Genomic DNA, 26,065 nt, shown 5'->3' on the forward strand with positions numbered 1-26,065 from the left:
AGGTTTGGAGCCTAGGTACCCGAGCGGCTCCCGCGTCTCCGCCTTTGGTGCACGTGCACGAGGGCCGACAGATGTTAGTTTATTTTTTTAAAAAGATTTATTTATTTATTTATTTATTTGAAAGTCAAGAGTTACACAGAGAGAGAAGCAGAGGCAGAGAGAGAGAGGTCTTCCATCTGCTGGTTCACTCCTCAAATGGCCACAATGGCCGGAGCTCTGCCAATCCGGAGCCAGGAGCTTCTTCCAGGTCTCCCATGTGGGTGCAGGACTTGGGCCATCTTCTACTGCTTTTCCAGGCCACAGCAGAGAGCTGGATCAGAAGCGGAGCAGCCCAAACTCGAACCAGCGCCTATATGGGACGCTGGCACTGCAGGTGGCGGATTTACCCGCTACACCACAGCACTGGCCCCCGTTACTGTTTCAGACCAGATCCGTGTGTACTCCACGGGGCAAACAGTGAAAGAGCCCGTTCTCTCCATGGACTGTACGCACTTATCTGAGACCCTTTTCTGAATTCCTTTGGCACTTCTATACTCGCATTTCACCTCTCAATTTTCCAATGGCTAGAAATGCCCACCCTTTGAAAACACGTGAGGTTCGCACCTGCGTTGCTCTCAGACCTCAGTGTGACCTTGTCACGAGCAGCAAAGGCATTTTTACTGGTTTTGGTTGTAGCCCTTGGTGACTGCTTGTAGACAAGACAGCACGCCAACAACATGAGATGCCTGTTCCCGGAGATGACGCTGGTGACCCCGCAGCGGCCAACCACCCACTACCCTCCAGCATTCTGGAATGTTCTGTTAAGGGTTTTCATCCAGTGGTGGCGTCATCTCCGCGTGATGCCCAAGGGTGAAGCCCGCAGTCCACATGGCCGGCCACCGAGGAAGGGCAGGCTCCTGCAGACTCCCGCCTGGGGGCACGGCTTAGCGGGGACAAGCCGCGCAGCCCATGTCCCAGACGGGGGCCTGGCCATCACAGCCCTCGGCCCTCCTGTGGCACCAGTTTCTAGAAAAGATGGCAGCCAGAAATTGTGCGGCACCTGTGCAGGCTGGGGGGGAACGGTGAGGGAGAACAGCAATCCCTCGGGCTCAGCAGAGCGGGGACACTACCGGACCCTGGGTCTCTTGGGGACCTGCAGCCCAGCACCCACCTCAGCCCCAGCCCCGCCAATCTGACCAAGTTCTCTATCTGGTGCGGGATACACGGCCCCACCCCACAGCCCCATCTGCGGAGCAAGTTAAAGCCTGCAGTCACCGCGTCCCTAAGAGGGACTCTGCCAGCACAGCCACCGCCCGGAGCGCCGCTCAGAGCAGGTTCACCCCGTGCCGCAGCAGCTTCTGCTTGGCTTTGCCGGAGAGGCTGAAGGCGCCGTCCTGGGGGTTGGGGAAGCCCGAGCTGGGCGCGGCGGACGCCAGTTGCTGGAAGTAGGTCTCCTGGGCGGGGTTGCAGCAGGCGTACACCGCTGTGGAGGCGTTCCTGCGGGAGGGCAGGGAGACAGGCTGGCGGTGCGGCCCCTACAGGCGCGCGGGCCCGCTCACCGCCACACCGTGCGCTGGCCAGCCGCTGGGGCTCAGGACCTCCTGATGCACCCACAGCGCGAGGGGCTATCTGGGGGCTCACTGGGGGCCGCCCGGTCCACGGGGCCTCAAGCTCTAGTCACCGCACCCAGGCTGAGCGCCTGCTCTGCTGACGGCTCCAGCCACGCAGCACGCCTCCCGTGCGGTGCTGGTCTAGTCCTCGCACATGCCTCGTGCTCTGGAGCCAGAACCCATCTGACAGGGAGGGACCCGGGGCCCAGCGGCGGGGGCTGCACGTGAGGAAGGGATCAGACGCCCCCTCCCCCAGGTGTGGCCGGACGGAGTGCTGACAGGTGGCGGCAGGTATGTGTGTGTGTATGTGCAGAGCAGGGTGGGACGGACGGCTGTGGACACAGATGCTGGGTGTGGCTGTGGGCCCCAGAGGAGGAGCCACCTGGGAGGAACCAGTACCAGGGAGAGGGTGCCCTGGTTCCCGGCCCCTCCCTGTCTGAAGCAATTCTCCACCAGGCCTGCTTCCCCATAGCTAGCATGAGGGGGGGGCAGAGACCCCCTGGCTCCCATCACCCAAGTGTCTCCTCTAGGGGCTCTCTGGGACTTTGAGGGGCGCCATGGGCTTCTTATGGGCACAGGGGAGGCACATGGCCTGTGGTGGCCGTGAGCCTGGGTCTGGGGTCCACATCCAGCCCCGTACTTCTAGCTGTGTGCCCTGGGTTGCATTACTCAGCCTGAGTCCCGGCCTTCCATGCACATTGGCTATGCCACGAGTGTGTGCCCTGGTAAGGAGGTCAGCTGAGCAGAACTGCGTACTGATTGCTGACACCTGGTAAGAGGTTGTGGCATGGCGGCTGCTGTCTCTGTCGCCCGCACTAACACAATCTCACCACATCCCAGCACTGAAACCCTGCTGGCCCCCAGGGCTATGGAACACCGCGGCTGCCGGGCAGCTGGCGGAGCAGACGCTAACATTTCACGTGCTGCCACCCCACACGCCCAAGAAAACCAGGCCCAAACCACACCCAGGCGGCGGCCCAGGGCAGCTCTGCACGGGCGCTGGAGCAGACCCATCTGGGATGGAGCAGAGACGGGGGCATGCGGGTGTGGTAGGCTGGGCTCACTGCAGCGGTCCCCACCACCAGGGCTCCCATGCGTCTCTGTGAGCCGGGCCCACGGCCCTCCCGCCACGCACTTTGCAGCCAGGGAGATCCGAGGTCAGACCTCGGCCTGGCCACGTCCTAACAGCGTGACTCTGGGACAGCACGCGTGCCTCTGCATGCTCGCCTGTGACTGAGGACTAGCAGGTGCACGAGACCCGGGAGTGGGGAGGGCCGGATGGAGTAGCACAGCACGCACGCCTCGGGCACTCCCTGCCTGACTCCCTGCTACCGGCTTCACCAAAGAAGCATGGGGGGGCGGGGCCAAAAACAAGGATCTTATTGGTTAAATCCTGTAAGTCAGTCACAACCGTGATTCACAGAATGGGCGAGTTCAAGACGTGCAGCGATGGGAAAAGCCAGCTGCCGAGTGCCGGGCCCTCACTTAAACCACGAGAGGAGATAAAGGTACCAATCATCTGGGTTTTATGTACAAAAATAAAAATCCCAAACCACGAAACCTGTGGCCACACACACAGACTCCGAGTGTGGGTCTGCCGGGCTGCGATGGGCGTGCAGGACGTGCCCCTCGGTAGGTTCCGGCCGTCTGCCCGCTGCTGTCCCACCGGGGACACTCAGCGCCTCCCTTGGGGACAGTGGAGCTCCCCCAGGGAGGCCCACAGGTCTCTCCTCTGTGGGACCCCGAGTGGCTGACGCAGGAAGGGACCCAGAACCCCGGGCCATGTCAGCGTGAGAGGGGGCAGACACGAGGGCCTGGTGGGGCTGGCGGCACGGCACAGCGGGTTAAGCCACTACCTGTGACTCGGGTGTCTTAGATCTGAGCGCTGGTTCGAATCCCGGCTGCTCCACTTCTGACCCAGCTCCTTGCTAATGTGCTAGGGAAAGCAGCAGAAGACGGCCCAGTGTTTGGGTCCTGCACCCATGTGGGAGACCCGGATAGAGTTCCAGGCTCCTGGCTTCAGCCATTGCAGCCAACTGTGAGTGAACTAGCGGCTGGAAGATCTCTCTCTCCATTCTCTCTCTCTCTCTGTAACTCTGCCTCTCAAATAAATAAATATTAAAAAAAAAAAAAAAAGAGAGAGAGAGAGAGAGAAGACCTTGAACAGAGCAACTAGAATGTTCCTCACTGAGTGAAGACCCTGGCACTGCCTGGCCCCCGGGAGGTGGCCGTGTGCACGGGACCGGGGACAGCAGCCGGTGACAGCGCTGGGGTAGCTCACCTGACAGTCATCTCGTACAGCGCAGGCAGCTGGGCGAAGTCGGAGTGCATCAGGCTGACGGCCTGGAGGAAGCGGCGGTCCTGGGCGGTGGCCACCTGCGGCAGGTTCGCTGGCAGAGGACACGGAGCGTGAAGAGCAGCCCCCACCCTCCCTCCGCCGGGGGAGCCTGGCGGGGGTTCGGGGCCCTTCTGTTGCACAGGTGGGCGGCACACCTCACGGACACCCGAGCACAGAGACCCATGGGCAGAGAAGCCTGGGCCAAGCCGACTCTCCGCTCCCTGAGCCGCAGGCGCCCAGCTGTGCAGAGCAGCACTGCTCGCCTCCTCCCCCTCCCGGTGTCTCTGCAGCCCACATGGGCTGCTCACCTGTCAGCATGTTCTGGATGCGGTCGTAGTGCGTGAAGTTGTAGGTGCTGCTGGCGGGGCCAGCTTTGTCCGCGGGCAGCGTCTCCTGCAGGTGCACCTCCAGCCCGTTCAGCGACGCCAGGCTGCTGTGGTACTGCAGAGCAGAGGTCGGAGCCGGTCACGGGCCGGCAGGACGAGCCCGGGCAGGCCCCGGGAGGGCTCTCGCTTCGACCGCGGACGCAGTGAGAAATGAAGCGTCTACAGAGCGTCTCGGAGGCTGCTGGATTTAGGGAGATGGGCTGGGAGCACCACTTCCGCCTGTTTTTAGAAAAGCACTAACCCCCCCCCCCCCCCAGTGCTTGTCAGCCAGGCCTGGAGGAAGGCAGCCGTCAGAGGGTGGAATGAGGTAAGAGGAGGTATTCTCTCCCTGCTCCTGGGAGGACACGGTTTTCCAGGTTCAGTGGTTCAGAGGGCTGTCGGAGGGGTGAGGGCCTCTCTGGAGAGCAGTCATGGGTGGGCAACGTTCAGGCCACTGCACTGCACTGCTGGGTTCCATTCCTTCCTCATGGGACAGAAAGGGACTCAGCCTGCAGGGTCTAGCTGCCCCATGGAGCGCGAACGACCTGCCCATCCTTACTCTACATCGCCCTCTAGTGGCCATGCAGTTATGGTGCGCCCAGGACAGCAACCCGGTTCTGACAGATTCTGTCTGAAATGGAGCCTCCCCGCTCCGTCCCACTGGGCCAAGACCGCTCTTCCCAGGCCAGTGAAGGGCACCCGGGCCTGGCCTCCTAGCCGGTGATCAGGGGCAAGCCATCGACCTCTCTAGGCCTCACTGCCCCACTGGCAAAGGGAGCCCCACAGGGCTGTGGGGCGGGCGAAGTGAGGTGGCACACATGGGGCACACAGGAGCCCTCAGTCAACGTCAATGTCAACACTACACTGCTGCTCTGGAGTGGGCATCTGGATACAGTCGCGGAAACGACGCGGTGCTGCCCCCTTGTGTGCAGACGGCTCTGCCACAGCCGGGCAGGAAACGCGCGTCCGGAAGCCCACGTGGCATCTTTGCAAGTGCGCTGGGGTTGAGTTCATGTCCTACGATATGTATCTTTCATAGATCTAGTTGGTTTTTAAGATTTACTTATTTATTTGAAAGGCAGAGCTACCGAGAGAAGAGACAGAGACAGAGGTATCTTTCATCTGCTGGTTCATTCCCCAGATGGCCACACAGCCAGGTCTGGGCCTGGTGGAAGCCAGGAGCCAGGAACTCATCTGGGTCTCCCATGTGGGTGCAGGGACTCAAGCCCTGGGGCCACCCTCCACTGCTTTCCCGGGCCATAGCAGAGAGCTGGGTCAGAAGGGGAGCCGGGCGGACTTGAATGGGTGCTCATGTGGGATGCCGGTGTCACAGGCAGAGGCTTAAGGCTTAACCTGCTGCGCCACAGCGCCAGCCCCTAAATTAGCTTTTTATCGACTGTCCTAGAGTTGACACTGAAAGCCAACAGGTCTGACATTGAAGGTTTTCTCTTACACGATCAGAGCAGCTGACTCCTAGCAGACACGCAATGAATTTGTAATAAATGGAGTCAAGGAAGACACCCAAGGCCCAGCGCTGTGGACGCTGGAGCTGTGTGGGGGTGTGGTCAGGCATGCCCGGCACCTCTGGACGTGTGTGTGTGTGTGTGTGAGCACGCACAGGCACCCACCAGCACTCTCCAGGAAGTCAGGCCACAATCTCACTGGGAGTTTCTAGACCCCAGGAACCTAGCACTTGTCATTCCTCCCACTCTAAGCCAGAGCCCTGGGCAAGGGACAACGGTCAGACTGTGAACAAAGCCAAAAATCCGTTTCCCTGACAGGCACCAAGCTCAGCTTCCAGAATCTTCTACCCTGTGCTTAAGATATAATCACCTCACCATAAGTACACAGCCAGCCACAATGTGGGCAATTCTTCACTGACTTACACAAGCAGCCAGCAGCCCACGGCCCAGGAGCTAAACCCAGCAGGGTCTGTTACACAGACTGAGAGCTACGAGCAGCCAGCCAGGGCTGCTCCGGACTGAAGCCAGGAGCCAGGAACTCCACCCGGGTCTCCCGTGTGGGAGGTACAGGCCAAGCACTCGGGCCACCCTCAGCTGCTTTCCCAGATACATCGGCAGGGAGCAGGCTCAGAAGCACAGAGCCTGGACTGGCCGTACTCCACATGGACGCCAGCAGGTGGTGCCTCGAGGCCAGCCCTGAGTTCCATGTTTTCTTGTCTGGGGACAACTTCGTGACACGTGCAGGTCGGATGAAGCGCCAGTGTCTGTGTCCCTAAACACAAGCTCTGCATGGACACAGCCAGGCCTGACCCCGCATCTTGCCCCAGGCAGTTTCCCACCCTAGCAGTCACCCCACGCTGACAATGGGGCCTCTGCCAGTTTACAGTTTGCCAGCCCCGATGCGTGCCGTGTGTGGCCCTGGGAGAGGCAGGGCTGGGCTAGCTCCTGGGTCCAGGGACTTCCCTCCCGCACCACAGCACACAGCACGCGGCACGGAACACACACTCCCTAGGAAGCCCAGGGTCACAGCCGAGGGGAGGAGCTTCGGCGTACTTCATGGTAACGCGCTCGCACAGCCGGAAGCTGCAGCCACAGCACACAGATGGCTCCATGTCCCAGTGTGTCAACGAATCACTGATCTGATCACTGTAGTTCAAGGCCAACGACAGGATCCTGGCTTTTGGAGCCCGGGGACTGACAGTGGCTCCGTGCTGCCCCCTGGCGTGAGCCTACTGGGTTCCCAGCTCAGACCCTCCTGGCTGCTCCCCCAACCCACGCTGCGCCCGCCGCTCACTCCTGGGAGTTGGGATGGGGAAAGGACGCTCTGTGCCCTTTCCTGTGGCTGTGTGCGACGGAACCAAGGCCGCTTCAAAGACGGGTCGCGCTCCCGGGCCGCCCAGCCTGGAGCTGCCCGCGCTGCGGGATTCTGGCTCTGCACAGCGGCAGACGGGCTGCGGGGACAGCGGTCACGCACTCGCACAGGTCTGCACGGAGAGGCTCACTAGAGCCCCCTTCTAATCGTAAGCAGACTTCGGGTCTGGTGAGCGCAGCTGCTCTCAGGCCCACACGCTCCCCAGGCTCGGCTGCACCCTGCTCTTCCTGGGAGAGATGAGCTTGGTGAAGCTGGACTCCACCTCACAGGCCTCGCTGGCACCAGGCCCCGCTTTCCCCGGCGCCCACAGAGGCACAGACGGGCCTGGAGGGACCAAGCGCTGCGGCGAGAGCCACAGGAAGCAGCCGCTGCCCCCTTCGTCAGGGGGAGGCACGCCAGGGAGGGCGTGGGGAAGTAGATGAGAATTCTGGGCCTGGGCCTGCAGGGGTCTTCCTGCCTCGGTGAGGCTCAGTTTTCTGATCCATAAAATGGGGGTGACAGTGCCTGCCTCCCGGGCATCTTCCAAGGCGTGGCTGAAGGAACAGGGGTGAGGTAGCACGGTGCCCCAGGGTGTGGAGGGAGAGGAGAGCCACGTTCCGTGCTCTCGCCTGCTCCCGCACGCTGGGCCCCAGGGTGCACTGCGGAGACGCAGCGCTGTGCAGAGCAGACTAGGAAGCTCCATGCACCGCCACGGAGAGGAGGGGCAAAGCTGCAACGGAACTCCCCACGGGGCTCAAAGGAGGAGGGGGACGCAGCCCCCTCAGAGCCACGGCAAGGACGGCAAGTGAGGACAGAGGCCGCGAAGGGGACAGGTGTGCCCACACAGCTCTGGAGAGGAGCTCTGTGGGTGGGAAGCTGCGGGTGGCCTTCCCGCCTCGGGGCTGCGAGGCAACCTGCTCGGTGACAGGGGGCCACAGGCCCTGCATGCTCACGGGACCGGCTTAGAATAACATAGATTTAAGGATAAAAACAAGGCAAGTCCAGGACACCACGGGCCCTGCAGCCATTTCCACCTGCTGTGCTTTCTGCTACCGCTGTCCCTGCCAACTCCAGCCAGGCTGTTACCATGGAGACCGCATCTCCAGCACCACCCGGCCTGTCCAGCCCTGGAGGTAGTCTACCCCTGGGAGGGGGGAGGGGCGCCCCCCAAGAGCCAGTGTGCATCTCAGATGGGCGGGGCCTTCTGGGAAGGAGCTGCAGACCGCCGTGGGACGTGCTGGGCCCTGGACGGACACACAGGTTCCCTGGGGAGCTCCCAGCCCGGGCTGGGCCACGCTGCAGTGCACGGGGCTGCCCAGGCCAGGCAGTGGGGCACGGCCACGCGTCACTGTGCTGTGTCTAGGGCCGCCCGTGGGGTGATGGAGTCGGGCTCACAGGGCCAGGGCTCGAGGGCAAGCCTCCCTGGCAGGTCTTTCTTCGCTCTGAAAACCACACAGGACGTGAAGCAACACTTGGGCCTCTGCAGCAGGCCAGGGGCGTGCCCTGACTTCCTCTTCCTCACTCCCACACAACCCACGCAGGTAGGAGGTAGGCCCTGGCCTCCCCCTGGCCTCCCCCGCACGCTGTAAGCGAGGGCGTCTGGCCCAGGGTCGCAGAGCCAGAGGCCGAACTGGCCGCTCCATGCTTCCAGGGGGCGGGAAGAGGGCACAGAGGGCCGGGGCGGCCAGGGACACTCACCACCTCCTCGATGGCCGCACCGTCGGCCAGCAGCGGCTCCTCGGCCAGCAGGGACAGCACCAGCCCTTTCACGCTGTGCGTGTACAGGTTCATCCGCACGAGTCCCACGCAGGGCCCTGCTGGGGGCAGGCCGGAGTCGATATCGGCGGCGGGGCCTGGGCCTGACTCGCACTGCAGACCAGGCGTGGGGGGGCGCTCGTGGGTGCCGTCCAGGGCCCCATCCCAGCCTCGTTCCCTCCCAGGAGGCGCACTTCCTCTCCGCCTGCTTTCTGGGCAGGGCAGAGATGAGGGCCAGCTGCTCCTCCTGGGGAGAGGGCCACTGTCGCCTGGGCGGTCCTCACGCTGCTCCAAGGCTCCGTTCAGGGTGAGCGCCTCAGGAGGGGAGGGGGGGGAAAAGCGGCCGGCAGCTGCGTCCTCAGGCGGCGTGGGCGCCAGGTCACCGGGCTTGCTGACGGATTCCTGGGGACGAGGCACTCCGCTGTCTGGGGCACACACAGGGGCGATGGCAAAGTGACCCGCGGCAGTCCCTGTTTCCTGAGCCCCTGGAATGTGGATTTCAGACAAGTCCAGTTCCTTCTCTGGGGAGCAGCTGAGGCCGGGCCCCCGGCCCCGGGCAGTGCCGTGCAGTCCCGCAGGCCCCAGGTTCCATGGGTGCCCGTTCTCCCCCTGGACGTCTGGCCGAGCTTCATCAGTGGACGGGGGCCGCAGCGTGGTGGCCAGTGGCCAGGCCACGGATTCCACGCACCCAGGAGATGTGCTGTCGGGCTGGGGAGGGCGCTGGGCTGAGCCGTCCCGGAGCCTGGCTGGAGGTGCAGGAGGGCTGCCAGGGGAAACAGAGGTAAGGAAGGGCAGGCACACGGGCTGAGGGCAGGGCGAGTGCCCTTCTCCTGGGGGGACCACGGCACGAGTGCCTCAGAAACACAGGCATCTGGGACAGGCGGCTGCCTGGGGCCGCACAGCCTGAGGCCACCGTGGCAAGACCCGGCATGAGCTGCATGACCACGGGCTGCAGGCGGGGCTGCGGGTGGGGCTGCGTGGCCTTCTGAACTCGGGGCTCAGAGTCACTCACGCTGGGGGGCGCTGAGCCAGGCCTGTATGGGGGCCAGGCAAAGACTGTGCTCAACTCACATGGAAACCCACGCGAGAGATGCTGCTGGGTCCATTTCACAGATGAAAACACTGAGTCTCAGAGAGAAGATGGGCTTGTCCAAGGCCACCAGACCGCTGAGAGAGCTGCAGCCTGACACCTGCTCTTCCTTACTGGGCCAAACTGCCTCTTACCAGCCTACTGCAGGCCCAGACGCTTGCCTCGGGGACAGGGTGTGTGGGAGACGGAACCGAGGGGGAGGGGCCGCGGGAGGGGGTCCCATGAGCGCAGTTTACAGCTGACCCACAGGGGGCTCCTTACCCAGTGCTCCGCTCTACTGGGAACTCACGGAGACTCGCGGCTTCCTCTCCGGTCAGGAACACAGGGATGATGCGGACGTTGGCGGGCAGCGCTGCTCCTGGAAATGCAAGTCAGCATGGGCAGGGCTCCCCGCGGGCCAGAGAAGACGAGGGGCGCTAACCGCTCTTGGGGGTGGGTGTCTGGCCCAGCGGTGAAGACGCCTGCACCCCAGAACAAGCGCCTGGCTCTGACTCCTGACCCCAGCTTCCTGTTCACGCAGACCTGCAAAGCAGCAGCTGATGGCCCAGTGCTGGGCCCCCTGCCACCCGCACGGGAGACCTGGGATGAGTTCCTGGCTCCTGTCTTTGGCCTGGCCCAGGCCTGGACCCTTGTAAGCGTCTGGGGGAGCAGCTGGGGGTACCCTCTCTCAACAAACAGTAATTAAGAAGGAAATACTGTCAACGGAACTGCACTGGCTGCGCCTGCGTGACCTAACAGCACAGCACACTGTGGTGTTAGCGCCATGGTGGGGCTGCCCACGGCTGTGTCCACTGAGCATGCCCAGCACCAGGAGAGCGGGCCGTACTGGGTACCACCGGCCTGGGAGAGGAGCAAGATTCAACACCGCAAGCATGGCTTCTATGGAACGTGCATCGCTTTGGCACCACTGTGAGGTCAAAAGACCCCAGTGGAAGCATCCTAAGAGGAGGGCTCTCCGCACTGAGTTACACAGGCTTGGCGAGGCCTAACATCGTGCATTCGGGATGGGAGATTGTCCGTGAAGCTTTGTGACGTGCCTTTTCGTTAGGAAGCGAGGCAGTGAACGCGCGGCCTGCACTGCCTTTCGCCTGGCGTGCACAGGGTGGGGAACGCTGCGGTGCCTGATGACGTACCTGATGCTGGCGGGGCGTCCCTCGCTGCAGGAAGTCTCTGAAAACAGACACATGCCCAGTCAGTGCCTAACCACCAGGAATCAGCACGCATCTGTCCACAGAACAGCCGAGCCGGGAGAGCGCTTGTCCCGACCCCAGGCCCAGGGCCGTGCAGAGGCACCGGCTCCCACCGCGACTGCGAGCAGCCGAGGCCCCACCTGAATTCCCATCACATGTTGTGTTCTGCTTCCCTGTCTGCGCTCAGGGAGCAAATGCGAGGATCCACGTTCTCTCCGATGCCTTCAGGAGAGCTCCCTGCTCTAGAAACTGCCACGCCTGTCCTGGCCCCTGACTCAGAACTCACGTCAAGCCCATCCCAGCACAGCCGTGAGAGTTGTGGGACCCTCAGCGTAGCGGATCTGACCCGAACAGAACGCCACACCGGATCGTCCTTACGGACCCCGGGTCACAGCGAGGCTCGAGAGCTCAGCACCTTCACAAGCTGGGGGTCCCGAAAGGGCCTTCCAAACAGAGCAAAGGCCGAGCAAGCAGCGCGCTTCTAACCAAAACCTTTCCACTCCTATAAACGATCAGAGGTTGCCTTTGTCTTTGGGGCTTTTCAAAATCATGTTTTTGTTTACTAAGTTATAAGTGATCTTATAGGCTGGCGCTGTGGCCTAGCAGGCAAAGCCGTCGCCTACAGTGCCGGCATCCCATATAGGTGTGGTTCGAGTCCCAGCTGCTCCACTTCCAATCCAGCTCTCTACTGTGGCCTGGGAAAGCAGAAGATGGCCCAAGTCCTTGGGCCCCTGCACCTGCATGGGAGACCCTGAAAAAGCTCCTGGATCCTGACTTTGGATCGGCATAGCTCCAGTCACTATGGCCATTTGGGGAGGGAACCAACGGATGGAAGACCTCTCTCTCTGCAACTCTGCCTTTCAAATAAAATAAAGAAAGAATATTAAAGAAAGTTATCTTACCCTAGAAACAGACACACACACAGTCCCTCACCCCCACAGCAATACGGTTCACACAGGGCATTTTCCCTGTCAGTCTGTGCACTGGGGCCAGCCATCACAGCACAGTGGGTCAAGCTGCTGCCTGCGATGCCGGCATTCCATATGAGCCCTGATTCTTCAAGTCCCAGCTGCTCTGCTTCCTATACAGCTCCCTGCTAATGTGTCTGGGAAAGCAGCAGAAGATGGCCCAATTGTTTGTGCCCCTGCCACCCATGTGGGAAACCCAGATGGAGTTCCCATCTCCTGGCTTTGGCCTGGCCCACCCCTGGCTGTTGCAGCCATTTGGGGATGAACTAGTGGATGGCAGGTCTCTCTCTGTGTCTCTCCCTCTCTAATTCTGCCTTTCAAATAAATATTTTTTTAAATAATAATTTACTGTTGGTTTTTTTAACACATTCTTTAAAAATCTTATTTACTTGAGAGGCAGAGTTAGAGAGAGAGGGAGAGACAGAGAGAGGTCTCACATCCATTGGTTCACTCCCCAGATGGCTACAAGGGCCAGAGCTGCACTGATCCAAAGCCAGGAGCCAGGAGCTTGTTCTGGGTCTCCCATGTGGGTACAGGGGCCTAAGCACTTGGGCCATCTTATACTGCTTTCCCAGGCCATAGCAGTGCTGGATCGGAAGAGGAGCTGCCGGGACTAGAACTGGTGCCCATATGGGATGCTGGTGCTTCAGGCCAGGGTTTTAACCCACTGCGCCACAGCACCGGCCCCAATAGATAAATCTTAAAAAACAAATGGTCTTTGCATTTTCTATTCTTTTAAGACCACATTGTGTAAAATTCCCCTTTTCTGCTTAAACAGGAATTCCTGTCACTGAAGCATCTCTGGTCATTTTAAATGGCTCATGAGAGCTGTGTGAAGTCCCGGCGGTCAGGCTAAGTTAACCAGCTCCCTGCTTTGCCCAGCCGTCAGCCAACATGCCCTGCAATGGGCAAACTGCTGACACCTCCGGCTTCATGAACCACGTGGTCTCTGCCTCATGGTCTCTGCGGGGTTAATGGACGGCCAGGCCACACAGCTCCCCTGGAGGCAGGTGGCCCACAGGCAAGTTCGCCAGCCCCCACCTGCGACACTCACATTTTATCCGAGTGTTCGCTTTCCTGAACCAGGCCGTATGAAAGTCCGGAGTCCAGATCTTTCCAGAGGTTGTCTCCTTGAGACAGAGTCTAGAAGCCAGGTTACCAGGAAAAAGGAATGGGCTCCCTAACTCTGGGTGACGAGACAGGCCGGTCTGGGGACTGACAGCTCCCGCTCTGGTGGGCAAGGGGGCTGCACAGAGCCCACCAGGGCGCAACGTCTCCTGATTTGAGAAGCAGGAACAGAGAGCCTTATGATACAGGTGGAAGCACAGCTTCCGCGTCCTCCGCACATCATGAACACAGGAAAAGCAGATGGGATGGAACTGGCGGGGGCCATCAGGGCTGCCTTCAGGTTGTCGAGTGGGCAAGCTCGCCCTCGGTGAGCACGGGGATGGCTTTTCATTAAAAAGCCAAGTGAGCACAGATGGAAGTACCTTAACGAGCTGCTGTTTCCCAAGGCTTTCTAAGGATGCAGCCCTGAGCATTGGTCTCTGGGAAAACCAAACGTCTGTTTGACTGACAGCCCGCCTGGTGGGAAGTCAGTCTCAGCCCTGCCCTCGGTGTGGAGAAGAACCAGCCCCCTACGCTGAACCTGTGCAAGAAAGCATCATCTCCCGGCCTCGCCAGCGGGGTCTGGACGCGATGACGGGAACAAGCGCTCCCGATCCACGGCGCGGCCACAGTCCTGCCAGATCGGAGCGCCCAGCCGAGCAGGTGCGCTTGACCATACCTGTTCCTGGGGTGCGGCGCTCTGCAGCAGGACCTTGGCAGTGATGGAGGGCGGCAGCTGGGTGCTGACGACCCTAGGGGTGACACAGGCACAAGAACAGTGTGAGGAGAAGTGAAGTGCGCCGAGGCCTCTCCGTCTCAAGGGGGCCAGGCGTCCCCTGTGGCGGAGGATCCGGGGGCAGGACTGCTGGGAGTTTGAAGGGAAGGCACTCTCAGTTCCCATCTATGCTCACTGTCTGAGGCCTCTCAGCAGGCTTGTACCCGGATGTATGCAGGATATTCAGCCCAGGGAAAATGGAAGAAATGGGCAAACATGCGGTGGGCACGCGGGGCAGCAGTTAAGACACCATTGCCATGTCTGCATCGGAGAGCCGGCACGTCCACTTCCGGTGCAGCTTCCTGCTAGTGCACGCCCTGGGAGGCAGTCAGTAATGGTTCAAGCACTTGGACCCCTGGCACCCACACGGAGACCTGTAGCTTCGACGTGGTCCAGTCCTGGCTGTTGGCAGGCATTTGGCCAGTGAACCGGTGGGTGGAAGATAGATACCTCTCTCAGAGAGATCTATTTAAAAAAGTAGAGCTTCATAATTAAAATGGGAAAAAAATACAAAAACAGGTCTTTTAAAAATTGGGCAAACAATCTAAATGTCCATCACAAAGAAAATAGTGAAACAGATCATGGCAGGGCCAGCGCACCACAACACGTGCATTCTGTCCACGGACAGGTGTCACCTCAGCCTCCCCTGTGGGACATTGCCAAGGACTCGTACAGTCCTGGATGCCTCTACTCACAGGTCCAACCAATGGTGAGGGCCAGGGAGGACTGGGCTACTCAGCACACAGCCAGTGCTGGGGATGGGGCCTGAGAGCCGGGGACGGAAGGGGGCTCTCCAACGTGCTTTCTGTGTTTCTCTGGGGTTGCGGTTTTAGTAATGAGAATGTGTTCACGTGTTAGCTGCCTAACCTAAAATACACAAGAAAGGCAGCATCAGGAACGATGCTGTGCGCGGGGCCACGGCCTCGGTGCTGGAGACGCCCCACAAGCTGACGCAGCGGCATCGTGATGGGAGCGGTGGCAGGGAAGGGGTGCCGCCACGCACCAGGGCCTGTGCCTGGCCCCTCCACACCGCCCCTCTCATTCCAGCACTGGCCCCTCCACACCGCCCCTCTCGTTCCAGCACTGGCCCCTCCACACCGCCCCTCTCATTCCAGCACTGGCCCCTCCACACCGCCCCTCTCATTCCAGCACTGGCCCCTCCACACCGCCCCTCTCATTCCAGCACTGGCCCCTCCACACCGCCCCTCTCATTCCAACAGCCACAGAGTTGCGCCCCTTCCCAGAAGACAAGGCTGAGCTTAAGCAGCTTGCACAAGGTCGCTCAGCCGCTAGGAAGGAAGTCAGGACTGGGCTTAGCCTGTCGGGCTCACGAGTGCCCGCGCTCAAGGGCTCTTCCCGAGCAGCCGGGAGCACCTGCGCAGCGGCGCGGTCCATCAGTCAGCGGAGAGCTCTGAACAAGGGCCCTGGCCGCCCCGAGCCCGGGAGAGTACACCCTCCAGGAGAGAGGCCCTGCGAGGTGCATGGAGTGGCTCTCAGGCACTCGGGCTCACAAGGAGGCCCTTCAGCTCTGTGAAGAGCCAGCAAGTCCTCGAAGGCCAAGCAGAGACATCGGCTGCGGGCTGAGAACGGCCTACCCGACAATTCTGCGATCCCTCTGCATTCCTCACGCGTCTCTGCACCGAGCTCGTATTCCCCAGCGTGGCTCCAGGACAGGTACACGCGCTCAGTCCCATCTCAGCCCCTGACATTTGTCCAGCGGGGCCACTTGGGACCGGCCAGAAGCCAGGCTGCCTGCCACGGCGTGGAGGCGGCTGGGCGGGTGAGTTCTGCAGCGGCGGGTGGCGGGCAGCGGGCGGCGGTACTTACAGTCCTTTATGGAGGATGCAGCCAGCCAGGATGTGAGGTGCGCGCTGGCAGGTCTGCAGGATGAGCGCTGCCTTCAGCAACAGCAGGGGCTCCACCTGTGCCGGGCAAGTCACACCACTCAGGAGCACGCTCCCAGTGAGCCCCAAGTCACACCACGCAGGAGCACACTCCCAGTGAGCCCCAAGTCACACCACGCAGGAGCACGCTCCCAGTGAGCCCCAAGTCACACCACGCAGGAGCACGCTCCCAGTGAGCCCCAAGTCACACCACTCAGGAGCACGCTCCCAGTGAGCCCCAAGTCACACCACTCAGGAGCACGCTCCCAGTGAGCCCCAAGTCACACCACGCAGGAGCACGCTCCCAGTGAGCCCCAAGTCACACCACACAGGAGCACGCTCCCAGTGAGCCCCAAGTCACACCACGCAGGAGCACGCTCCCAGTGAGCCCCAAGTCACACCACGCAGGAGCACGCTCCCAGTGAGCCCCAAGTCACACCACGCAGGAGCACGCTCCCAGTGAGCCCCAAGTCACACCACGCAGGAGCACACTCCCAGTGAGCCCCAAGTCACACCACGCAGGAGCACGCTCCCAGTGAGCCCCAAGTCACACCACGCAGGAGCACACTCCCAGTGAGCCCCAAGTCACACCACTCAGGAGCACACTCCCAGTGAGCCGGGGAGAGGGGAAGGGAGGGGAGGGGAGGCACAGGACAGACAGGCTCTGCACAGGCCCAGGGAGAGGAGCGGGTGTGGGACTGCCCAACCTCTCCACCCTCGACCGCTGACACGACAAAATGCCCCATTCTTGGAGTAAGGAGGCCTCTCGGCCCGCTGCAGGTGCAGCCAGTGTGGCATATGGCCTTCCTGGGGACAAGGGAGGTCCCCCAGGAGATGCTGACTACCGACGTGAGTGCGTGGCTTTCATACACGGGTTTCAGAGCCAGGGGAAGTCAACCCCCGACCTCCAGCTGCCCTCTGAGGCACGAGCCCCCTGACGGTACAGCAGCTGGGTCCCGTGAGTACCCTTAACATGAAGCAAAGCATCAGGCCTTCCACTCGGGAAGACCGGTCTCGCTCCCACGTTGCCTGGCAGGAGACAGCTGCCCAGAAGCCCCTATGGGTACAAGGAGAGCACCTGACCCTGGTCAAGAGTGGGCGGTGATGACCAGCAGCCCCTTCATCTCTCCACCTGCCTGCCTGCCAGGCACGACTCGGCATTCACAAAGCCAACCTCTGGAGCTGTGGCCATGTGAAGAAGTGCAGTTCATTCTTCCGCAGCCCCGGACTGGGCCACTCCCAGCCAGCCACTCTCTAAGGCTCAAAGTCCCACAGACAGGAGCAGCGAGAAGCCCGCGCCGTGTCTGGCGGAGTCCTGCCACGTGGTGGCCGAGGCCCAGTGCCACACCTCACGACAGTGGTGACACTTGCAGGATGCGTCCCCTGCCCAAGACGCTCAAGACCCAGGTAGCTGCTTCCCAGGAGGGCAGGGCCAGCCACACAAGCAGCCAGTGCCTCACCGTCAACAGCAGATGGAACAGCTCACAAAGACACATCCTGATCACTCTGATAAAGCAAGATACCATTTCAAGAGAGAAGGAAACCTTGAGAATACTGAGTCTACCACTTGAGTATTTCCTTGGTATCATTTGACACAGCAACGAAGTTGCTACCTGGGACGCTGGCATTCAACCCCACAGTGCCTGGTTCGAATCCCAGCTACCCTACTTCCAACCCGGCTTCCTGCTAGTGTGTGTCTCTGCAGGCAGCAGATCACGGCTCAAGTGCTTGGGCCCCTGCCATCCACGTGGGAGACCTGGATTGAGTTCCTGGCTGCTGGCTTTTGCCTGGCTTAGTCCTGGCTGTGGGCACTCTGGGGAGTGAACCGGCAGATGGTAGATCTTTTTCTCTCTCCCTTTCAAAAACAAAATAAAAGTAAATATAATTTTTAACAAAACCAATTCTAGGCAGCAGCTGTCCTGACGCCATTTTATGAGTGTGGCGGCTGTGAGAGCCGAGCTGAGGCACCCAGGTGTGCACAGCTGAGGGGCAGCAGCCTGGGGCTCGGGTGCAGGGCTTGACAAGGGCCCTGCTGGAACAACGCCCTCTGGTGGCCTTTCCAGACATTGCTCACGTAGGAGCGCTTCTTCCAAGTGCCCAAACTCTCTTCTCATAGAAGCAGTGAAGAGGAGGAGGAGAGAAATTTACTTGGGTTCGGTCCAAGTTCCAGAGGGAATTGAAGATCTTGTGCAGGTCGCCGGTGTTGTGCAGGATCTGCTCGATGAAGGAATCCCAGGCCACGCTCAGCTCGTCCCGAGAGCAGTTCTAAAACACAACCACTGGGGTCAGCGTCCAAGATTCCCAACTACCAGGAAAAGCGCCCCTCGCCCAGGGGAGCGGCCACAAGGGGGGCCTTCTTTGAACTTCCTCCATACCCGTGAGCCCCCACCTCCCACCCGATAATCGTCCCCAGCACAGATCTGCCTGCTCCTTCAGACCATCCCGGGGCAGCGCAGACAGGCCGGCGACCCAGCTGCAGACAAAGGCACCCCACAGGGCACGTTTGCTTCAAGAATCCCAGATCCCAGGGTCTGCACCATGGCACAGTGGGTTAAAGCCCCGGCCTGCAGCACTGGCATCCCATAAGGGCACCGGTTCGAGTCCCGACTGCCCCACTTCCCATCCAGCTCCCTGCTGATGTGCCTCGGAAGGCAGCGGAGGATGGCCCAAGTCCTTGGGCCCCTGCACCCACATGGGAGACCCTGAAGAAACTCCTGGCTCGTGGCTGCTGGCTTAGGATCGGCTCAGCTCTGGCCATTGCAGCTATTTGGGGAGTGAACCAGCAGATGGAAGATCTCTCTTTCTCTACCTCTCTCTGTAACTCTTTCAAATAAATAAAATAAATCTTTAAAAAAAAAAAAAAGAATCCCAGATCTCAGAGTGAGGGCTGGGCTGTGCGACCCTGTGACAGCTGCTGAGGCCCAACACAGGGCTCCTCCAGGGACGCGTTCATACCTGGTAAGCCAGGGCAACGGGGCCATTGGAAAAGTGAAAGAATCCAATGAGCTGATCCAGAAACCGCTGGCAGCTGACATCCGGGAGCTCCACGGCACAGCCCAGCACCTGGCAAGAGGGAAGCCGGGAAGTCGGGCATTCTCCCTGCCCTGAGCCCTGGCCCCCGACCCTGGCCTCCTGGGCTCTCGCCAGGCCTCAGCGCCCACTGAAACTCACCCTCCCCAGGCCCCGAGGCGCAGCCCCCATCCACCCCTGCCCACTGCCCAGGCCGAAGTGCCCTGTTCCTTCCTGTTCATTTGTCCAGGCCTTGCCCAGCCTCTCTGGGGCCCAGCCCAGATCTTGGCACCTCCATGATCGCTGTTTGGCTAGCTCCAGACCCCGTGGACCTCTCTTCAGGCCCCTGCATCGTTAAGTCTGTCACCTGGACGGAGCCATGGAAGGCGCATTTCACTACAGACCCTCCAACTGCCCCGTGGAGGGCCACGCTGTGCCTGCAGCTGGACCAGGGCCTCTGGGCCAGAGCCGGCTGAGTCATCACAGTTCTCGGCCGCCAAACTGCTGAGGTTGGTGCTTAGCTACACGGAAGACAAACGCTTGCTCAGCTGGAAAGCCAGCTGGCCACGTGCTCAACGGGCCTGAGAAAAGCTCACGTTCTTGAAGCCAGTAAGCTCCCTCCAGGAACCTGCCCTAGGGAATCGTCAGGAATACAAGCCAATAAACAAACCCGGGCAGAACACTCATTTAAAAAATTCCCTGGCCGTGGCTACAGTTGGACAAGGCTGTTTCCGTTGGTCACCGACATAAGACAAGGGCTTGTACTGGCCTGGCAGGGCAGTGCTCACTGCCCCCCAACTCATCTGCAGGCTGAACGCAACCCCAGCCGTAACCCCTTCAGCTCCTCTGCAGAAGCTGACACGCTGACTCTACAATGGAAACACAGGGGACCTAAAAGAGCCGAAGCTGTCTTAAAAAAACGGAAGAAAAAAAAAAGGACGGAGAATGTAGACTGGGGTCAAGACGTGTTACACAGCTACAGGAATGGAGACAGGGCGACTCCCCCGAGCCCAGAGCAGAGCCACGCCCCAACGGTCACCACATCTGCGACAAAGGAGGCAAAGGAATCCCAAATGAAAGGAAAAGTCTTTTCAGTTCTGGGACAACTGGGTGTTTGTTCAGATGGAAGAAAATGACCTTTGACCCCTACCCACACCATTCATAAACAGTAACCCAAGACGGATTAAAGGACCTGAGTTTAAAATCAGAAACTACAAAACTCTTAGCAAAAAAAACAAAACTAGAGACTATTGTCTCCAAAGCAGTAGGCAAGGGTTTCCTGGATAGGAAAGCAATAATCATAAATGCTAAAAGTGATAAATTAGACTCCATTAGAACTAAAAACTTCTTCTCAAAAGGCATCATTAGGAAAATGAGGAGGGGGCAGGCCTAGTGGTGCGACAGGCTTAACCGCCACGGAGTGCATAGCTCAAGTCTCGCCTCCACTTCCCATCCAACTTCCTGCTAGTGCGCACCCTGGGAGGCAGCAGGTGACGATTCAAGTACTTGGTCCCTGCCACCCACGCGGGAGACCTGGATGGAGTTCCTGGCCCAACCCTGGCTGTTGAGGGAATGTGGGGAGTGACCTGAAGGATGGAGGATTCTCTCTCTCTGTCACTCTACCTTTCAAATAAATAAAAATTAACAAAAACAAATTCAGAAAAGAAAATTAAGGGGAAGACATCGGGCTAGCAGAAAAGACATGGGTGGGGACATCCGCGCCTCACACCAGACGTCTGACGCCAGCACTGATCCCGCCGTTGAACTCACCCAGAGGTGATCCCCGTCAACCTTCACGGCAAACTTCAGCTTCCGCAGACGAACGAGGGCCGGAGGAGAGCCGGAAATGTCGGAGACGCAGCGGACGACGCCGGCAATCTGCCCGCAGAGCAACTCCTGCTGGTCGAGCAGGGTCTGCAGGAGAGGAGCAGAGCGCAGGGCCAAGGTGAAGTTCGGGAACTCCTGGGTCACGCCTCAGACTACACGAAAGCCTGCAGGCCCACTCTGGTCTGCAAGCTAAGAATGGCTTTCGTGCATTCCCAGGGTTGTGACAACCAAGAGGAAGACGCGCTGGAGACCTTGCGGGTGCGATGCTTCCTCTCTAGCCCTCTCCAGAGCTGCCCAGCCCTGCCTGGGCTGACGGCACCGCACAGAACACCCACAGCCGACCCCGGGAGACCACGTGGAACACCAGCTGTGTCCTGGGATTACAGCACGAGCTGCAGCAGAGGCACGAGCCTCGGGTTCCCGCTGACCCCCCGGCCCGGGGTGGCTCCCAGAGCGGGATGGATCCCGCTGCCCACGCAGGGGCGCCACCTGCGGACTCTCCGGCCAATCCCAGCCTCGGCGGGCCGTGGGACGGGCAGGCACTGCGGGACGCGGCAGGGACTGTCCACGCTCCCTACAGAGAGTTCTTTCCTGAGAGAACCGACCGTGAACCCAACGAAGCTCTGGAGCTTACAACTACTTGGAAGGAAACACAATGCGTAGAAGACACTAGGAGGCGGCGCCATGCGGCAGGGAGGAGGCGAGTCGGAGCGTGAGACATCCCGCTACAGATGGGCCAGCTTCTTTAAGCACTCAACGGCCTGGGCCAGGGGGACGCTGGATGGGGAGGTGAGGGGGGGATTGAAAATACAGAATGGGGCAGGGGTTTGCAAAATATGTGGGCCTTGTTTAACTCTTAAATAGGAAAAAAAAAAAAAGACGGAAAGAGGGGAAGGAGGACAGACTAAGTAACACTGACAATAACAAGAGAAAATTTAAATATAGTCTGGGGACCAAATGATATTAAGGAATTATTGTTTCTAATTATTGTAGCTTCTGTTAGGTGTGACAATGCTTAAAATGCTAAGAGATGTTACTTGACACTGGTGAGATGACACAATGTCTAGAATTTTCTTCAGGAAAAAAAAAAATTGGGAGTGGGAGGTTAGGATAGAGCACAGGAAACTGTCCGCGAGCCGACACCTGTGGAGTCAGCAGTGACGCAGGAGGGTCCACGACACCCCCCCCCCCACGTCTACACAGGTTCAAACCAAGATGGAAGATGGAGGCGCTGAGCTGCCTGGGAATTTTATGAGTGAAATAAGAAACAGCGCGACTAAGAAGGAGACCGCAGCCACGCACGTGCCTGGGGCAGCCACCGGAGACGGCCTGTGCTTCCTGGCACGGAGCCGGTCGGAGGCCGCAGGAGCTCCCTGCAGTCACCCGCCACCGCTTACCTGCGAGGGATAGAAGTAACAGATGCCCGCTCTCGTCGGATCGCCTTCTTCCTTCACCTTGGAACCATCGTAAAGAAAAAAGTAATTCCACCTGGCGAGAGAGCAGACCGGGGCCGCGCTTCCTTTGACCCGGGGGCCGTGGCGCTCTAAAGGCAGCGCCCGACAGCCCAGCCCAGGGAGGGAGGGAGGGCTCGGGCTCGGGCTCGGAAAGCCCTCCTCTGGAGGCCCCCGAGGGGAAGGAGCCCAGCAGCTATCCAGAGATAACACCGTCCCGTCCGCAAGGGCGGGAGCCCCACTAGGAACAGGGCCCTCCCCAGCAGCGGCGTCTGCGAACAGCCCTTCCGGCAGGAGCTGGCCGCTCACCTCGCACGCCTGCAGGGGGCGCGCACCTCGCAGCTCCGGTGCAGGTGCAGCACACTCGGAGGTCCGAGACGGGAAGAGTAGAGGCCTCCCAGTCACGGAGGACACAGGACTCCTGGCTGCTCAAACCTCACCAGGCCGGGGCCTCTGAGGGTTACACAGACCCTCTCCTCACTCACTCGGCCGCGAGACACCCCCATCCCCGGATCTTCCTAAGCCTCTGTCCCCACTAAAGACTCTCAGGTCTACGCTGCGATACGCCATCCTCCGTCAACGTTTTTACCCGATTACTTCTTTAAGGCCACAAAGCAAACTCTCCAAAATCTGGGACTCAATTTTATTCTTTAAAACAAAAAATTAACCCCCCCCCTTTTTTTTTAACGCTGAGTGAAAGAGACAGAGAGAGAAACTGATCTTCCACCTGCTGCTCACTCCCCAGATGGCTGCCACAGCCAGGAGCCAGGAGCTCCATCTGGGTCTCCCAAGTGGGTGGCAGGGGCCCAAGCACTTAGCCACTGGCTGCCACCTCCCAGGTGCATTGGCAGGAAGCTGGATCTGAAGCAGAGCAGCCAAGACTTGAACCAGTGCCCTGATACGGGATGCCAGAGACGCGTCACCTTAACCCCCTGTGCCACAATGCTGCCCCAAGTTTTACTCTTAAATTCTCAAAAGCACCCCTGGTCAGCCTCAGGCATGAGCCGTGTCAGCAGCGCCCTCTGCTGGGGATCTCTGCCCTTGCTGGCTCCCGCCACCCCTTCCTGCTCCGTCCCTAACTTGCTCCACTTTCCTGGGTCCTGGGGCCGGGAGAAACTGCATGGCAAGTAGATCAAATATCCCCCAAGGCACTGCAAAACCACCCTGGAAGCCCCACAGTGGGCCCGCTCCTCGCTCCTCCCTGTCCCCCATGCGCTCAGGGAAGGCGCCCCTGCTCTCCAGGCACAAGGCAGGAACTTGGGTGTCATGGGGGGGGACTCCCCGCCCGTAATGAGTCAGTGGAGCCTGCCAATCCTAGCTGAGTCACGCCTCTCACTTTCATCTCTCTGATGACTGTCTGCTGAACTGAGGCAGGAGAGAGGATTAACCAGCAGACGCTGTGCAATGCCCTGCACCCCCGCTCACGCCACTCGGTCCTCAAAGGCAGCCATTCTTTGGCTCTGCAGAGTGAAAACCTCAATGCCTACATGACCATCAGAGTGGGCTGTGAGGGGCAGCTGTGGCTTTTTTTTTTTTTTTTTTTTTTTTTTGCAAGCTACCAGCAATACCAGACTGACATGGCAAGAGCTTTGCAAGCTTAAAACACTCGCTTTTGAGAAACATGCCCCACGTGCTTGCTTCAGCAGTTCTGGGGAAAACGGCTTTCCATTTTATTCTTCTTAAGAAAATCAACATGGAGCAGGCTGTGCGGCACAGTAGGTTAAGCCACCACGTGTACTGAGTCCCGCCTCCACTGCCAATCCTCCAGCTTTCTGCCAATGCGCCAGGGAGGCAGCAGGTGACAACCCAAGGACCTGGGCCCCTGCCACCCACGTGGGAGACCTGGAGGGAGCTCCTGGCTCCTGGCTTCGGCCTGGCCCAGCCCTGACTGGTGTGCACATTTGGGGAGTGAACCAGTGCATGAAAGATCTCTTTCTATCTCTCACTATCTGTGAACTCGGCCTTTCAAATACATAAACGCATCTTTTTTTTTTTTTTTTTTTTAAGAAAGAGAGAGAATCAAGATGACCCGGCTGTGGACTTTCGATTCACGCACAGATCCACCCAGCGCGTGGCCTCGCGGCTGGATACTCACCAGGAGTTCGCCTTTGTCTCCGCGGCCGGGGCGGCGGCCATCTATTCCCCAGGGGCCCTCATCCCCGTTCTCCAGGGTCACTTCCGTCGCCCCGCGGTCCCCCAAGTCCAGTGAATCCGATGTGGCAGCTTTCTGTGTCTTCTGTCACACTGCCACGTAGTTTGTGTTCAGCATGAACGCGTCTCTTCTCTGCCTCGCAAAATCCTCAGTTCCAAATACCTCTCCGTCCCTTAGAACTGGGTGAGCACACGACACAGGACTCTACCGGAGAAGTCACTGCGCAGTGTGGTCCCGGGAGCCTCGGCGTGGCTGTCTACGCGGTGGCCTCTCCTAGGCGCTCCCCAGGAAAAGCCCAACGGGGCAGATGCATGCTGGGCCTGGATTCTGAAGGCACTCGGAGCTTCCAAAGTCCGGAAGCTTCCAGTCCAAACATCAGTGCCTCGGCTCTGGAAGGAACAAAGGGGCTGATTATTTCAGAAACCCACGAGCAAACATGTGACCAGCAGAATGAAAACAGAGGCTGTGTCTTCAAAGAGCTTCCTAATGCGAGAAAATCACGTTTCAGGCTCTAAAAAGGGCGGGCGGGCGGGCGAGACTCCAAGTTAGGAGCCTTAGTTCCTTGCACAGTCAACAGCGAATACAACACACACCTCACAGACATAAAATGAAACAGCGGGAGTGCAGAAGGCGCTGGGTGTACCGCACAGCCAGACAGATCAAGCGGCTGCTGTAGTAAGAACAGAACCCAAATTAAGGAACTGGGCTCCCCGCCAGCCCCTAAGTCATCCGAAGGTGCCGAATTCCAGGGCTGAGCAAGGCTTCTACAAGCAGAGAGAACTGGACCAAGTGGCTTCCAAACTCCCACAAGACAAAGTGGGATCCGGCTCTGGCATCATCCGCTCGGATCCTTGAATCCGCCTCTGACTTCCTCAAGTCGCAGGCTGCAGCTCCCCCCCTCCCGCGGCTCTGTGAAAACACCAAGTGTAAGCCTTCCAGCTGGCAACCCGGGGTCACGTCAAGGGGACATTCTGGGGCAGGGACCTTCTGCCGCCAGTGGGGGCTCGATATGGCTTGTTAAATTCGCCGGCCTGCACAGCAGCTCTCAGATCTGTTGAGCTGGGCCCCTCCCGGGGTCATCCCCATCGGATCTGCGTGGCGTGGAGCGACCCAGGGAAAGCAGCGTGAGCCCACTCCCCACCCCCCACGATGCCTAGTTCCCAGAGCTCCCCGGCCCTACCCTGCGAAGGTCCACTCTGCGCTCTCGGGAAGGCCCAGGAGACGAGGCTCACGGCCGGGCCTTGGGTGGGAGAAGGCAAGCGGACGACTCGCGGGAGGGGAGGGTCAGGAAGTGGCCAGAAAGGGAAAGCCGGGGGATGGGGGGCCGCGATGGCGGAAATGGCCGTGACGGGGTGGCCGGGCTGACAAGGGGGCCGCGAAGGGGCAGGGAGTCGCCGGACGCAGCCCACGGAACTCAGGAAGCGATAGCAACCCGCAAAGCGTCCGGCCTCCGTGTCCGGGGCGCTGGGAAATTGTGGGCAAGGGGCCCGGGGCTGTGATGGGGCTGGGGTCCCGCCCCCCTCGGTGTCCCCGCGCCACCAGCGCCGCCCACCCACCGGAGTACACAGGCAGCCCGGCGCTCGAGCTTCGTGCGCTCTGAACCCGGAGTGTGGACGGCGGCGACGGCGGCGCAATCGAGGGCTCGGGCCCGGTTCACCCACGCGCGGCGGCGAGGCCCCCGGTCACGCGCCGCCCCGCCTACCGCAGCTCCCGGCCAGCCGGCGCGCGGTGATGACGCACGGGCCGCCGCGC

General features: G+C 60.1%; 1 protein-coding gene across 1 annotated transcript; it reads right to left on the minus strand.

Moving 5' to 3' along the window:
- Nucleotides 1-78: 78 nt before the first annotated feature.
- HPS4 (HPS4 biogenesis of lysosomal organelles complex 3 subunit 2) lies at nt 79-26,018 on the minus strand. The gene is made up of 14 exons (XM_017350663.3): nt 25,870-26,018; nt 24,257-24,702; nt 22,108-22,198; nt 20,654-20,797; nt 18,830-18,937; nt 18,023-18,139; nt 15,819-15,913; nt 13,896-13,968; nt 11,085-11,121; nt 10,213-10,309; nt 8,805-9,624; nt 4,236-4,368; nt 3,871-3,979; nt 79-1,476 (listed from the first exon to the last, which is right to left on the minus strand). The coding sequence occupies exons 2-14, from the start codon at nt 24,295-24,297 to the stop codon at nt 1,305-1,307; spliced, it is 2,037 nt and encodes a 678-aa protein (XP_017206152.2). The 5' UTR covers nt 24,298-24,702; nt 25,870-26,018; the 3' UTR covers nt 79-1,304.
- Between the last annotated feature and the right edge of the window lie 47 nt (nt 26,019-26,065).

This window comes from Oryctolagus cuniculus, chromosome 21, assembly GCF_964237555.1.
Source record: "Oryctolagus cuniculus chromosome 21, mOryCun1.1, whole genome shotgun sequence".
In the NCBI taxonomy this organism is placed as follows: Eukaryota; Metazoa; Chordata; class Mammalia; order Lagomorpha; family Leporidae; genus Oryctolagus; species Oryctolagus cuniculus.